The sequence below is a fragment of the Cordyceps militaris genome, assembly GCF_000225605.1.
Source record: "Cordyceps militaris CM01 unplaced genomic scaffold CCM_S00005, whole genome shotgun sequence".
Lineage (NCBI taxonomy): Eukaryota > Fungi > Ascomycota > Sordariomycetes > Hypocreales > Cordycipitaceae > Cordyceps > Cordyceps militaris.
In genome coordinates this window covers 2499814-2517669 of record NW_006271973.1, presented here as the reverse complement: position 1 = coordinate 2517669, position 17856 = coordinate 2499814, and the positions used below count along the sequence as shown (strand labels likewise).

General features: G+C 28.5%; 1 protein-coding gene across 1 annotated transcript; it reads left to right on the top strand.

Annotated features, from left to right (window-relative positions):
- Window positions 1-2597: 2597 nt before the first annotated feature.
- Window positions 2598-12632, top strand: CCM_07114 (uncharacterized protein; the record flags this gene model as incomplete). Its single annotated transcript, XM_006672252.1, has 3 exons — window positions 2598-3490; window positions 4361-4701; window positions 12619-12632. 3 exons carry the CDS (start codon window positions 2598-2600, stop codon window positions 12630-12632), a joined length of 1248 nt encoding a protein of 415 aa, XP_006672315.1.
- Between the last annotated feature and the right edge of the window lie 5224 nt (window positions 12633-17856).

The window sequence follows — 17856 nt, the reverse complement described above, 5'->3', positions numbered from 1 at the left end:
GTTCCTCAGCCCCGTCTGCCAACACCCTGCGAAGATCCGGAACCGACCTGGCAAAACGTGTTTGATATTTTTCCTACATTGGTCAGAAATTCTGTGACTGCCGTGTTACCGATCCTGCCAGTTGGATTCAACTATCCTTCTTCGCTATCTATTCAGCCCTGCGCCACGTTCGTGGTGCGCCACCACTCTACGGAGTAGCTGTCGCGCCGATACCTTACCCGACCGACGTCATCCACCAACATCATATCTAGAGAATGGAATCAATTTGAAGAAATACATAGCAACATGGCCGTAAGCGCCGCCAAGCCACTTACGAAGAAAGAACTGGCAGCCAAGGTACAAGGTACACGTACAAAGGGTACAAAGGTCGGCCAGCCACGAAAGAGCCGCTCGCTCCTGACCTTCGCTAAATTTAGCACAAATCCATACCCGAATGGCGGCGCCTAAAATTAACTAATGTGCAACTCATGCAGCTACCCTACCACTACACCAAAATTGCCACAAGGCGGCAACGAAATGATTTCTTGTGAAAGCATCAGGGCACCCATGCATTGTAATGGCAACGATTAATACCGGCTCATACAAAAAAAATTGACTTTCAAAAAGGCTTCGGCGACTATCCACAGTCGATATCAACTGTCGTATCAAGTAAATGACAAGGAGCTGCTCTACAATGAAGCCAAGTCCTGCCAATGAAAACTGTTTCTTGTCACTAATCCTTCGGAAGAACTCTCACGAGACGGGCTACAAAGCCATAGCGCGCTGCTTCTCGTCCGAGTTTTGGCCAACACATTGCGCCGGTCACATCAACTCCTCACGAATCGCGACGACCAAATCCCTGCTGTTTGACACCGCTGACACTTGTGAAGCTAGGCAAGCTGTGGCTTTGTGGACTCTTGATCCTTGCACACCTCATATATCCGTCCTAAAATGGAAGCCCATGAGTCCGCCAAACGTCAACAGACACCTCGTGACTGTTGTTCTGTGACGAGAAATTCTCTGGATCTCCTCCGCACTGGCAGATCAGTCCAAGACAGTATCCACCCTATCTAATCCCGTCGTTACAACCGATTTTCCGGGTCACACCATCACATCCTGGGCCAAACAAAGTCATTCTCTCGAGACAAATCTGTGCGACACTTACGAGTCGAACATGTGTAACAGGCAACGGCCCCGAAGAGCACATGTACGGTGGCAAACATGTGCCCTCACTGAAAGAATTCAAGTAACACGTTTGAAAGAATGTGTTGTGGCAAGGACCAAATGGAGCCTCCTTGCCTGCTATCTATGTGATCAGTAGTGTTGCCTCTTATTGCGGAGTGGAGGAAACAACGCGATGTGGTGTAACACTATCATCATGCAATGCGACGCAGTCGAATTCAGACTCATACTCATGTGCGTCTGTATTTTGCGACCAAGAAGCTAACGAAGATGAAAAGGGAATTCTTCTCAGCGTGGGCTACAGAACCGCGTGCCGGACACGCCAACCCTGCATGCCTTGGCTAGAGTGTGCCGTTGCTGGTTCATATTCTTCCCGTGCTGCTGGCTTGGCGAATCCAGAAAAGGGCCGAGTATGACATGGGCAACGGCGACGACTCGATTTTCCGCTGGTGTTGACCGTGTTGTGCAAGCGCCACGACTAGGGCTGCCGAAGCCACGCGGATACAGCCCTCCAAACCTTGCTTCCCAGTGTGATAGTGGTAAAATGCTTCATTTTTCTTTCAACTCTACTCCGTAGTAGGTGCTATAACAGGAAACTTGAAGTCACTTTTTACGCGGACGTGGTTTGGCTCTCGAGTGTACCAGTTGCCAGGTCCGTGTACATGGGTGCTTACACATTCTCCTCCAGTTACCAATTACTTCTCGGTGTAACGCGAATGTCTCTAAATTGCATTCTCAAAACATCGGCACAGTCGTCATTTTCTTCTCCGCGTAGACTACAACAGATTCCTGCATTATCGCAAGTCCTCCACCATCCTAAGACATCAATGCTGCGGGCCACATTCATTCATCTCAGCCATTGCAAGGCGCTAGCCACTAACAATAACTATTACAGGATCCTTTGCATCGTTATGCTTGAATCACACGGGATGATGCATTGTAGAGTGTTCCGCACTGATGAGGCACCCACCGGAGTCCGTCCGGTTCCGAGAGGTTCGCGATAGATAGTACGCTTACGTGGACGAGCGTCTTGAGGAACTGTATCGACAGACACTTACCATTTTTGTTTACAAATATTATCACTTGGATGCTGCCGATGCCGTGTCTCTCGCTTGTGTGCTCGGCTCTTGAGTCCAGGCGGTTTCGGCCACTCGCTAGCTTAGGACGAGTTCGCTTAGGGACCGAGGAGGGGGGACGCTCTGGTGAACAGGACTCGATTCGGGTGAAACCACACATGGTGATTTTTCTAGCCGGGTCCATATGCATACATGCTCACTTATATAAACATGTGGCTGCTGCACGCTAGAACCGGAGCGCGCTCCCCGCATGACATCGATTCGATTGTTATTATGGCACTCACGCGAGATTTATATTAACCACATATCACCTGCCGATCTTTACCACGCTCTGTTTCCAGATCCGTCAAAAGATCATCCATGGACTCTACTCTTCTTTTCCGCATCCAGCGACGTGCCCGACGTGGCCGGGCCGGGCCGCAGCCCGTCGACCCCATTCTCCTCGACATCCACAACGGCTTTTGTGCGTACGTCGCCAGCACCTTGTCCGCGACCCTCGGCCCTTTGTATACAAGTACACCCATACAGACAGAATCGAAATCTTGTACCCAGCAGCAAGCTACCGCTGCCGCTACGACACCCGCACCAACGACCAACGCTCACCTCGTCCACTTCCGGCCGGCCGAGCGTCTCACGACCACGGGCTGCTGGTGCCCGAACCCGTCCAAACCACGGCCACACTACTGGCAAACCTGCACGTGCTTCATCCCACAGCCCATTGTGGCCGCCGGGGCCGCCGTCACGCCGTGCCCGCACCTAACGTCTGTGCCCGGGCCCGACACCTTTGCCTACCGCCCGGACGCGCCACCGGCCGCCGACACAGTGGCGCACCTCTTCTGCTTCGACCCGCTGGCGGCGAGCGCCGCGTACATGCGGTGGTTTCTGGCCGTGCAGGGCCCGCCCGACACGCCGCCCTCCGAGGACGATGCCACATACCTCGGCCGCTGGCTAACCGACTGCTACTACACTGACGACCACTACCGCGGCTACGGCGTGACGAACCCTTACCTGCCGCAGAAGGACCGCAGCACGGGCCGGCCGGCGTACGATGCCCGCTGGGAGGAGGTGCCGGCCACGGACGAGCTTGCGCACGCACACTACCGCCTCGTTAGCCGCTTCTTCATGGAGCTGCGCGGGGAGCCGCCCAAGGCGAGCCGCGCCGGCTGCTGGTATGATGCAGAGCGCGTGCATGCTGTGATTCGCTGGGAGCGCATGACCGTCCAGGAGACCATGGACGCGTTTCTGCCGTTTATGTTGCAGGCCAAGTCGCAGAGGCTGCAGAATATGGCGCCACCGCGTTGTTGAATGATTGTGGATAACGTGGGACGGACATTTGGATTGAAGAATGGGGAAACTACGCGGGCTAATGATTTAGAAGGCGTTTTATACTTGTGGATGAGATATGATGGAGTCAATCGAAAAGGGGTGCTGAATGGTAATTAGACGACATGTATGCAACTATAGTACTCAAGGTCTATGTCCAAGGAAAATTGAATAACGAGAAGTCTTAGTTGATCCAACATTACAATGTACGGCGTTTGCGATGCCGCATTGGTCAGACTCACGAAGGGCGGCAAGGTAGGCCCCTAAAAAAACGCGGCTTGAGCAGTGACCAAAAACCATGCCCTGTAGTATTCAATTCTATCATGCAGGCCGAATATCAATCAATTTCGTCTCATTTCCCCCAAATACAAAAACCAAAGAGCTTGGCAGCTGCCACAGCCTTTTTTTCGGGCGACTGTGTTTGCACTCGCACGCAGCGTGCAAACGTGCAAACGGAGGGCAGAGTGAAGTGGCAGCAACAACGATGCCCCCCTGGTCAAAAAAAAAAAGGACGCGAGGTGCTCATTTAACAACGTCAACACCACTTCTCGCGGCAAGATTTTCTCTCTCCAAAATCACGATATCCTCGTATGCTTTGATTGCTTCGTGCTTCCTTTCTTTTCTTTTTAAAGCTACTACAAGAGCTCAATTTTGTTGGAGACTTGCACGATCCATTTACCCCTGGCCATTTGGCCCTGGCCTGGCTCCTGGCTGCCACTTCTGTGAGCTTCTGAATAGGTAACTATCCCGCGCGAAAGCAAAAAAATCAGTTTACGAAGTATGCTAACCCTTGAAAATAGTTGCTCTCGAGGATTGATCTGCCATGCCTTCCACCACAGCTTGCCAGCTGCGGCTGGGGTGCCCGAGGACCAGCTTCGAGAAATTATCCACCATGTTTTCCTTACGCCTGGACATCCTCAGAATGGGGATAATGTCAAATTTGCTAGAGAAGCTGATGCGGCCTTGTTGGGCCTTGTATACGATGCTTTACGCTTCTTTAGCTCTCGTGTCACTGCGGACGCCAGTAAGGCTGTCGACCGCGCTTGCGAGGCCATTGGCTTTCTCCGTGATTCAAAGAACAGCTCGGGAGATCTGGACCACCACGAGGTACAACAGTCCTTGGCTAAGCTTTCAAAATCAGGTAAGCTCTATATGATGTCTATATACAGATCGAAGAATGCTAATGCCGCGGTAGGGGGGTGTTTGCCAATCCATGTGGAAGCTTAAAATGCCGCTATCATCGCTAATCGCGGCTCCTAATCTATTATTTTTAAGTTCCTTAAACTCTTACCTTAGAATATAGATATTATAAGCTAATCTTCTCTATCTTATAATTTACTAGAAAACCTTCTATAAAAGGTAGTAAGTATAATTCCTTATATATATACTTATAAGAAGCCTCTATGGTATAGTGGTTTTGTGTTATAGAGTTCTGTATAGGTTAGCACTTGGATCGCTAGTTCGAATCCAGCTAGAGGCACCCTAAACGATTTTTCTAAAAGTCGGGTAGCGCCTAGTCTACAACTAACCTATAAGGGAACACAAGCAAGGTAACCATAGAGTTAGCTAGGGTAAAAGCTAGAAGGTAATATATACTAACTACTATACCACCCTAGCCCTTAATAGATAAAATAAGGCTAAAAACTATATATATATAATAGTATATACCTATAGATATTATAGTAAAGAACTATTTTACTACTTAGATATATATATAGATAGTAAGTAAATTAATATACCTAGATAATTAATAAATAATAAAAATATAAAGAAATATAGATTAAGATAATAGTTTAGAAACCTATCTATTAAGAATATATTAAATACTATTAAACCTATTAAGAATTATATAATAGTTAGGTTAAATTAGGTAGAAAAGTAGGAAGGGAAAAAGGTAGGTTATATTACTTATTAAGACTAAAGCTTATCCCCTTTTTCCTTCTAGGAAATATCCCCCTTATTTTATAATAACTAAAAGGAGGATAATATATCCTTTTAATTAGAGTTTAAATACTATTTAAATAGTAATTAAAACTTATATAAGTTAATTCTATTCCTATAAGTCTACTTAAGGTCTTAATTTAGGCTTAACTTATATATAGGTTTTACTAATCTTATAACTAATTCTTCTTTAGGCTAACTCTAGGTACCCCTTTACCTTATAGCTAATTAGTTATCTTATATAATTTATACTTACTATAGATCCTTAGCTACTATATATTTAATACTAGTAGTATTAACTTTACTAATAGTATATAGTTTCCTAATTACTAGGGTTCTTTATAATTATAAATACTAAATTAGGTTTAATTTAAATTATATATATTAGGGTGTTATAATTACCTCCCCTTCTAAGAGGTACTTCTTTAGGTATTATATTTTAGCCCCTATATTATTCTTTACTATTATAAATAGAATATATACCCTAGGTAATAGGTTATTTTATAAATATAGTATAGTTAATTTATATAGGTATTATAGTTATTAGCTAATAACTACTAGCTAGTAAATAATTAGTAGAATAATATAAAAGTCCTTTAATTTACCTTTAAAATAGGTTCTTTTATATTATCCTTTTATAACTTTCTATTTATACCTTTTCTTAGCTTTATATTCCTTAAATTATTATATTAACTCTTTATAGTAGCCTCTATAGTATAGTAGTTCTATAGTATAGAGTTCTATGTAGGTTAGTATATAGATTATTAGTTTAAATCTAGCTAGAGGCACCCTAAATGATTTTTCTAAAAGTTAGGTAGTATATTCTACTATATAACTAACTTATAAGGGAATATAGGTAGGGTAACTATAGAGTAGGTAGGGGTAAAAGCTAAAGTAATATATACTAACTATTATACTATCTTTAGCCCTTAATATATAAAATAAAGCTAAAAACTATATAAATACTATAGTATATAACCTTATAAAAAGTACTAATAGTAGGGAACTATTCTACTACTTAGATATATATATAGAGGTAAGTAAAATTAATATACCTAGATAGTTAATAATTAATAGAAGATATAGAAGGATATAGATTAAAGTAGTAGCCTAAGAACCTACTTACTAAGAAATACTAAATACTATTAAACCTACTAGGAATTATTATATAATAGTAGATTAGTATATAGGAGAGGCTAGTTTTTACCTAGGCTAGGATAGTGCCTAGTATAGTAAGGTATAGGTATAAGTCTGCTACTATGGTTTTTCTAGCACTTATAAGTTTATTAAGGTACTAGAAGAACTATAAGGTTTAATTAGGGTAATTTAATAAAATAAATAAAACTCCTTATAGTAAGTAGACTTATAATAAGGTATTCTTAGATTAGGCTACCTCCCTAGTTATTATTATTAAATAGTAGTAGTACTTACCTATTTTTCCTAATCTCCTAATAAGCCTTTATTAAACCTTATAAAGCCTTTATATTAGAACTATAACTAGACTAACTACTTTATTTAACTAAATAGTATATTAACCTATATTCCCTTTACCTCTAGGTTATATTAATACTATAGCTACTCTTTTAGTATAGGTATTTCCTTTACTACCTAGTCTTATATTACTTTAATTTAAGAATCTTATAAACTACCTTAGCTAGTTAGATACTAATTAATAAAACCTATATCCCTAGTTTTATACCTAGATTATAGTTTAATCTTTATTTAGCTTAAACTTATAAATCTTACTAATACCTTATTTTTTTAGCCTAATAACTCTACTAATATACTATAGGTATATTTTATATAAGAATATCCTAGCTCTTAGTCTATACTACTAACCCTAAGCCTAGCCCCTAGAATAAGTATAGCTTAGGTAGTAGCCTATTAGCTTAAATAGAATAAAGAAGTATTCTAGCTTTAAAATAAGGCTATATATATTAAAGAGTAAAATAATATTACTAAATCCTTTACCTTCTTTATATATACTCTTAAAATAGGCTATATTTTATATTCTAATATCTAAAGAGGCTATTATTACTAGGGTACTTAAGGTTTTACCTTAACTTATAGTTAAGCTACTAGTTATTCTAGCCTAAATATCTTTTTATAGGCCTTAGTACTTAAGCCTTTATTAACTTATCTTATTATTCCTTCTAATAAAGGAGATTCTATAGTTATTAAATTATATTAAATCTTCTTTAATAATTATAACTTTATTTAGTACTTATAACTATTATATCCTATTACTCCTATTACTCCTATTATTAAGATTAAGGATTTAGATATAAATACTAAATAAGATATTATTAAAGATAATAATAATAATAATAGTAATTATATTAATACCTATAACTAATCTTTTAAGGAAAAATAAATAGATAATATAGATAGGGAGGGTAATACCTTTAATTCCTTTAATAAAATAATTAATATTACTTATTATACTTATATAACTAATATTTTCTATATATATTATATTCCCTACTCCCTTATAGCTTATTAATATAAGCTTAAGTTAGAATTCCTTCCTATATAATACTTTTTTATAAGATACTTTTAGTTTCTAGTAGAAATATCTTAGTATATATACTATTATAAAATATATATTAGTTATTAACCTATATATTAATAGTTTAATACTTAAATCTATTTTATAACTAATATTTTCTTTTTTTAATAGAATCCCTATAGTATACTAGCTAATTATGCCTAGTTTATTTATTTTTTAGACCTTAGCTAGTCTTAGTATAAAGTAAGAAATAATAATAATAAATATATTCTTTATTAAGAGGCGTATTAAGATCTAGCTTAACTTAGCTTTAATTTAGCCTTAACTTTTAATATAGTTAAAAATTAATATAATTCTACTTATAATTTAACTATAACTAAGAAGTTCTTATAGGTATATATTCTTTTCTTATTTATAGTCCTTTTAGACTTATAACTAACTTCTCTTTTTCTTTAGATAGGATTTCTATATTAAATATAATAATCTAATAAATATATATAATATAATTATAGTTTAGATTAATAGTAAGATCCCTTTATTAGGATTAACCTTAATAGATAATAGTTATAATCCTTAGCTTAATACTAAGGTATCTTTTTAAACCTAATACTTATATATCTTATCCTATTCTTTTCCCTTATAAGCTATAGAATTTAAAGTAAGTACTCTTAGTATTTATAATATTCCCCTATAATAAGTAGGATATAATTTAAGACTTCTATTTATTCTTTTTTTTTTTATTTTATTATATAATTAATACTATTTTATAAAAATCCTTTATCCTTTTAGTAGTTATTAATATAATCTTTTCTTTAAATATCCTTTTTTTCTAAGTATATTCTTAAGACTATTTTAAGTCTTATATTCTTTAATACTTATCTATATATTAGCTATATTTTCTTTTTATACCTATTTATTATATTTAATAGGCTATTCTTTCTATTTAATTAGGAATAATTAGATCTTTCTTTACTTATAGCTATTTATAATATTCTTTACTTTCTACTTATCTTTAGGATTTTTAAGGTTTAATATTAATAGTAATTTAATATTACCCCCTTTTTAAGGCTTTAATAAGCTAATATAGAATATATTATATAGATATTTATATTATCTAGGTATTATAAGCTAGTATACTTATAAACCTATTTTATTTAGTATATATAGTAATCTAATCTAATATAAGGCTAGCTTTTTTTAAGTAGCCTTAACTTAAAAGTTCTTTATAAAGAGTATAACTAGATCTCTCTTCTTAAGTTCTAGTAATTAGTATTTTATATTATAATATTAGTTCTAATATACTATTACTACTTCTTAATATTAAGTTATTTTATTTTATACTTTTTATAGTTTTTAGATCTAGGTTCTAGGTTCTAGTAGTCCCTCCTTAAATAAGTTAACCTTAACTTATATATATATCTTAAGATAGAAACCTATAAGTAGAAAAGCTAAACTATTCTTAGTTATAATATTTACTATATTATTATATATATATTAAACTATATATAGTAGCCTTAGTTAATTATATTATACTTTTATTAAGAAGTAGTATAAATAGTATTTTAATATTTAATTTATTTATTCTATCTATTTATCTATCTAAGGATAGAAAGTAATAGATAATTATTAATAAATATATATTATATAGTATAATTCTACCTAGAAATTACTAGTAAATAGTATACTATAATCTAAGATAATACTATCTAAAGTACTAAATATTAATTCTACCTATATATAGAATAAATCTACTAGGTTAGTAGCCTTTATTATATAAAAGACTATAAAGAAGAGTAAATATTTTATATAATAGTTAATAATAATAAGAATAAAGTCTTTCTCCTTATTCTTAAAATAGACTAGTAATAAGCTAGTAATAAAATCTATACTTAACTCTACCTATAATTAACTTAGTATTAATAATAATATAAGTATATTATATAGCTTATATTACTTTATTACTACTAGTTAATAAGTAGTATATATAATAATATAGTCTTTTATATTATAATTTATATATTCTTAATAAAAGTTTTATTAGAGAATATTACTTATTCTATTTATACTAAAATATCTTATAAATAGATTATTATAGTATAATTATAATAGCTTATTAATAAGCTCTATATTCTTAAGAATATAGATCCTACCTTTATAGTATAATAGTAAATTACTCTTAACTTACTAGCCTTTCCTTTACTAAGTTCCTTAGAAATATTATTAATATATTTAGTCTACCTTTTAGGCTTTAAGAATAGATACTTTTAAATCTATTTCCTTTATTTTATAGTAATATATATTTATAACTATAATAAATACTTCTATACTTAGCCTATTAAATTTCTATTAAGTTAGGTTTAAGTCTTATAAGACTATACCCTATATTTAACCTATAGGTATATTACCTATTATTAGTATACTACCTAGGTTTTCTATATCTTCCTTATTTCTAAGTTAGACTAGTTCTACTTAGCTCTTTATAGCTTAGGTATTAATTATAATAATAAATACTATCTTCTTTTTAAGATTATTTATTAGACTTATATCTAGGCTATCTTTTAAAATATAGTTAGATTAATAACTTAAGGTATTAACTAAATTACCTTTCTTTATATAATACTTTACTATAAAGCTAAATAGTATTAAAAATATATATTATTTAGTTTATTTACTATTAAGTTATAAAGTATTTATAAATATTTAGAGATTTAAATAATTTATTAAGATTTCTATTAGTATATTAGTTTTATTAAAGTATTATTATTAATATTTAAAACTCTTTATAATTACTAGTATTTCTTAGTCTTTAATAGTATAATTTTATTTTATATTTATTAGTTTTTAAGACTAAAAAGTAAAAAGATAATATTTTCTTTTTTTATCTATTTAAAATACTATTTTTAATATTATATCTTTAGATATATTAGTCTTAAGTTAAACTAGTTTTCTAACCTTATAGTTTTTTAATAGTAGTATACTTTAAAATACTTCTTTAAGCTATTAAAATACCTTTTAACTAGCTTTATCTATATCTACTTTTTTAGGTTTTTTCCTATTTACTATACCTTTTAAGTAACTTATAAGTAAGAAAACTATAGCTAAATATTAGTTAATAAACTATTAATAGAAATTATAAAATCTTAAAAATACTTAAATTTCTTAAAATATCTTTATTTTAGGCTATTTTTAGATTATCTTTACTCTTATAAGATCTATTTAGATTCCCTATTCTAAGAGTAAGAATCCTAAGAATTTAACTTCTAATTAGTAGAATTTATATTTTAAGAGTTTAATATATAGTTCTATAGTATATAGTTTCTTTAAAACTAATTTTAAATATTTAATATATTCTTTTTTAGTTTTTAAGAAAATTAAGATATTATTAAGGTAGATAATATAAATATAGTTTAATAGTTTACTTACTACTTAGTAAATATAGCTTTAGAATATTATTAATATATTAGTTAATCTAAATAGTATTATTAAGAACTTATAATACTTATAATAACTATTAAATATAGTTTTCTATTTATTACCTTTTTTAATATAGATATAATAGTATATATTTTTAATATTAATTTTTAAAAAATACTTAGCTTTAAAGATTTAGTCTAGAATCTTAGTAATTAAAGGTAATAGGTATTAGTTCTTTTAAATAACCTTATTTAGACTTTAATAATTAATATAAAGTTAAAAGCTTTTATCTTTTTTAAAGATAAATAATATAGAAGATCTAGTAAAGCTTATTAAAGGGTAAATCTACTCTTTTTTTAAAGCTTTATTAATAAACTCCTATAAAGTCTTAAGTTCTTTTAAAAAAAGGGGGTAGATAAAATTATAAAGTAGTATCTATCCTTTTACTATATTAATAGTATAATTAGAATCTTTAAACTTAGGAATAATTCTAACCTTAAAGTTATTAAATATATTAAAGTAATCCTATAATTCTAAAAGGATTATATAAAATACTAGCTTTAGTTCCTCTTTATCTTCTAGAAGTAATAGTAATTTAGGTAAGTTAATTACTATAAAAACTATTATAATAGTTTATAGTTATTTCTTAAACTACTAAGGCTTATTTAATATAATTTATATACTTTAGGTTTTAAAGAACTATAGTTATTAAACTAGATTAATAAAGATATTATAGTTTTTTAAACCTAGTATTCTAATTAGGAGCTAGTAGTCTCTTTAATCTAAATCTTAAGATAAGGAATACTAGATTATAATAGTTTTTATAATATTTCTAGAATTTATTAAAGTAATTAGTACTTTATAAAGTTTACTTATTTAGAATTAAACCCCTTTTATTATCTTAATTCTTAATAGTTTTACTTTTAATTTTTAAATATTAAGTTATAAAGCTAACTTAATACTAATTAGACTTATAGCTACCTTTATATTTAGAATAACTTAAGTAGTATTTATCTAATTAGCTAAAGTACTTATTATATAGAAAGGTTTAGTTATTATTTCTTTTTATATAAATTCTCTTTATATTAAGTCTATTTTAAACTCTAATTATAGCTTTTTTTCTAAGTTTTATATTTTTAGTTTTAAAAGGTTAGTATAGACTAGAGTAGTAAAAAAACTAATTATACTATCTAGTTTCCTTTTCCTAAATCTAGCTTATTAGTATTTTTATACTTAGGGTATTTAGGTGTTATATATCTAGGTTTATTATACTTATAATAGATAATTTTTTTCTTTTTTTATAATAAAAGAAACTTTCTCTTTTAGTATAGTATAGATAGTCTTCTTTAGTAATCTAGCTTTAGTCTATCTTAATTCTATTAGTTATTCTTATAGTTTAGTTTATACTTCTTATTAGTATCTTCTTTTAATTCTTAATCTAAAGGTCTTTATTTTAATATATTACTTTCTTAGTATTAGGTTATAGCTAATACTACTTCTTCCCTAGTTTTTAAGTTCTTATTTATATAGTTAATAATTTTTTTTTATAACTATTTTTATAGTTTTATAAGATACTATTAAACTCTCTTAACTTCTAAAAGTATTAGTACCTTTTTCTTTAGTAAATCTAAGTATAAATAAAAATCTATAAGGTATTAGCTTAGCCTCTATTTAATAGACTTAAAGGTAATAACTATATTTATTTCTAAGTTAGTAAAGTTTTTTAATAAAACTTTACTCTATTTTATAAAGTAGTTCTAGTTATTATTATATTCTTCTTATTTAATTAATAATAGCTTATCTAGGTATTAGTCTTATTTAGCCTAGTAGGCTAAGTCTATATATTCTTAAGTATAAATAATTTTTAAAGATTCCTTATAAAACTTCCTTAAATTAGCTATAAAGACTTTTTATAAGTTTTTCTTCTATTAATTATAGATTTAGAAGTTATATTAGTTTAGTAGTTTAGTAATATTTTAAATCTAAATACCTTAAAAAAGGTAATTATCTTTATTACTTTTATTTTATAATAAATAACTTCTTTTATTTAGCTTAGTCTTAAAGAGTTAATATTCCTTTTTTAAGGTATTCTTTTACCTAGCCTTATAAATCTACTATTAAATCTCTTTTTTTTCTTTATTTAGTAAAGAGGATATATTATCTTTAGCCTTTTTAAAGAAATTATTAATTTCCTAGATTATATCTTTCCTTATTAGTATAATAAGGGGATATCTTAGAAGAGATTAAAAAGATAAAGAAGTTAAGATACTTCTTTTTTTTTATAATTTAGCCTTATTTCTAGTAATAGCTTCTATTCTCTTTCTAAGTAATTCTTTAATAAAAACTTTAGAATTATAATAGTTAAGTTAAATTAAGTAGAAAAGTAGAAAAGGAAAAAGGTAGGTTATATTACTTATTAAGACTAAAGCTTATTCCTTTTTTTCTTTTAAGAAATATCCCTTTTATTTTATAATAATTAAAAGGAAGATAATATATCTTTTTAATTAAAGTTTAAATACTATTTAAATAATAATTAAAACTTATATAAGTTAATCTTATTCTTATAAATCTATTTAAAATCTTAATTTAAGTTTAACTTATATATAGGTTTTATTAATCTTATAACTAATTCTTCTTTAGGCTAACTCTAAGTACTTCTTTACTTTATAGCTAATTAGTTATTTTATATAATTTATACTTACTATAGATCCTTAGCTACTATATATTTAATACTAGTAATACTAACTTTACTAGTAATATATAGTCCCTTAATTACTAGGGTTCCTTATAATTATAGGTACTAAATTAGGTTTAATTTAAATTATATATATTAGGGTATTATAAATTATTATATAATAGTAAATTAGTATATAAGAAAGGTTAGTTTTTATTTAGATAAAGGCTAGTAATAATTAGATATTATAGTTTTTCTAGTACTTATAAGTTTATTAAGGTATTAAAAAGACTATAAAGTCTAATTAAGGTAATATAATAAATAAATATATATATACTTATTTTAATACTATATAATATATTCTTTCTAGTCTTAATTTTAATTAATATTTACTATTAAGTTAAATTATATAATTTATAGAAATATAAAGATATTATTATTATTATTATTATTATTATATTATACTAATTAAACTAACTAGTTTATTTAGTACCTTTATAGCTTATAAGCTATAATACTAATAGCTAGGGAACTAGAAGGATTAGTAATAGGATTAGAAGCCTTCTTTTAATTAAGTATAGAAGTAAGAGATAATAGATAAGATATTATAAAGTAACTATATAGAGTTAGTTAATAAAGAATAATAGGATCTAGTAAAGAAAGGCTATAAGTATAAAAGAAGGGGATATAGAAGAGGAAGAAAAGGTAGAAAAGGAAAAGAAAGAAGATATATTAATAAAAATAAAGAAGATAATATTAATAATAAAGAAAAAAGAAAAAAAAATACCTTTTATTCTTTATTAGCTATTAGTTAGTAGTTAATAAGGCTTTAAATTACTTATCTATATAAAGTCTTATTAATTATAATTAAAATTAAAATAATAACTTATTAGCTATATATTAATTAATAAAAAAATAATAATAACTATAAGTATTTAAATAAAATATAATTAAAATTACTATTTAACTATAATTAAAAGCTAATAATTATAAAAAAATATATTTATTTATTTATTAAGTCTTATTATATAATATAAATTAATAATAATAAGAATTAAAAATAATCTTAAAAGTATAATTATAATATTCTTTATAGAATATATTTTAAATTTATATAAATAAAATATAAAGTATTAAGAATAAAAAAGAATAGTAAGTAAGAATAAAAGCTAGAAACTCTTAAAAAAAGAAAGAAATAAAAGTATTAAAAATATTAAAAGGCTATAATAGGAATTAAGCTTAATTTATTAAGACTAATAAGGTATATATAGAATAAGAAGTAAAGTTATTATATTATATAACTTCTATCTAGTTATATAATATAGGTAAGTATTAAATATACTAGGTAATAGGAGATTATTCTTCTAGCTTCTAAGCTACTTATTATTATTTTTATTTAATCTATATTAACTAGGAAAAATAACTAGAAAAATAAATAATAGAATAAAATAATAACTATAAGGAAAAATAATAACTACTATAGCTATTATAATATATTATAATAGTAGCTTAATTCTTCTACTTACTAATAGATATAATAGTATTTATTAGTATACTTAAGTTACCTTTTTCTTCTAAGTATAAGGTAGTTTATAGTTATATTAAATATAAAGTAGCTTATAGTTATACTAGGTATAGGGTAGCTTATAGGGGGCCTTATTATTATATTAAGGGCTTTATAACTATTATATTTTCTATTTTTTACTTATAAGGTAATTTAACTTAAAAACCTATATAAATAAATTTTATAGAAAATAAAAATTATATTATAAACTATATTTAATAAAGGTATCTTATCTTAAAGGCTATAGAATATATAAAAAACTACTAACTAAGGTATACTAAGTATTATACTAATACTAAGTATACTATACTAGTATTATATTAATATTAAGTATATTATACTAATACTATACTAGTATTATATTAATACTAGGTATACTATACTAATACTATATTAGTATTAAGTATACTAATTAACTATAATAGTCCTAAAAGTAATAAAATAGTAATAAACTTATAAAGGCTTAGGCTTTTATAAGATTATAATTATAAGAAAGTCTTAATAGCTATAAGACCTATAAAGCTTTATAACTTATAGTTATAAAAGGCTTACTATAATACCTTTAAAAGGTAATACCTTAAAAGTATAATACTAATTAGCCTATAATAGTTCTAGAAGTAATAAGATAGTAATAGGCTATAAGGAAGTCTTAATAGCTATAAGACTTATAAAGCTTTATAACTTATTATTATAAAAGGCTATTATAATACTTTTAAAGGGTAATACTTTAAAGGCTTAATACTAATTAGCTTATAATAATCTTAAAAATAATAAAATAGTAATAAGTTATAAGAAAGCCTTAATAGTTATAAGACCTATAAAGCCTTATAACTTACTATTATAGAAGGCTACTATAATACCTTTAAAAGGTAATACCTTAAAGGCTTAATACTAGTTAGCTTATAATAGTCTTAAAAGTAATAAAATAAAAAGCTTATTAACTTTTAAAAGATAATACCTTAAAAGCTAATACTAATAAAGATATTAATAAAAAGCTTATTAACCTTTAGAAGGTAATACTTTAAAGGCTAATACTAATAAAGATATTAATAAAAAGCTTATTAACCTTTAGAGGGTAATACCTTAAAGGCTAATACTAATAAAGGTATTAATAAAAAGCTTACTAACCTTTAGAAGGTAATACCCTAGAGGCTAATACTAATAAAGGTATTAATAGAAAGCTTACTAGCCTTTAAAAAGTAATACCCTAGAGGCTAATACTAATAAAGGTATTAATAAAGAACTTACTAGCCTTTAAAGGGTAATACCTTAAAACCTAGTCCTAATAAAGAGTTTATTATAGTACTTATAGAAGGTAATACCTTAAAGGCTAATACTAATAAAGGTATTAATAAAAAGCTTACTAACCTTTAGAGGGTAATACCTTAAAGACTAATACTAATAAAGGTATTAATAAAAAGCTTACTAAATCTAGATAGCTTCTTAGGCTATATTATATTAAGAAATATACTTTACTTTAGTAGTTAAGTATATAATAATATTCTATAGCTTTAAGTATTAAGATATAATACTACTTCTTAAGGTAATAATAAAGCTATTAATAGATTTATATATTTATTAATAGCTAGTATAGTTAGTATTATAATAGACTTAAGGTCCTTTATTAAGTCCTATAAAAATAAGTTTATAGTTAATAATACCTTTAATATATTATAAAAGCTATTTTAGGCTAGTAATATATTCTACTAGTAAGGTAACTATAAATCTATAATAATAGCTAATAGTAAAATAGATATTAGGCTTAAAGTAGTTAGAAAGATAAATTAGGCTTTTATAGGTCTTAATATACTAGCTATTTTTAATAATTAGCTATAATTTAATACTTTTAATAATAAGACTTATTAGTAAGTTATAAGGTTTATAGTTAAAAAAGCTAGCTTTTTTTAAAAAGGCTTTAATATATTTATTTTAAAAGAGTATAAAGGTTCTTATATATTAGTCTTAATAAATATTAATACTAAAATAATAACTAATAAAGCTTATATTTATTATCTTATAGGTATTTAATAGGGTTTTTTTAATCTTTATAATAATAATCTTATTTTTATTAATAATAAGAAGATTATTAATATAAACTATAATAATTAGGCTATCTTTATAAATAAATAGGGAATAATTAAGCTATATAGGTTTAAAGCTAAGACTTTAAAGTATTTTATAAAGAGTTATATAC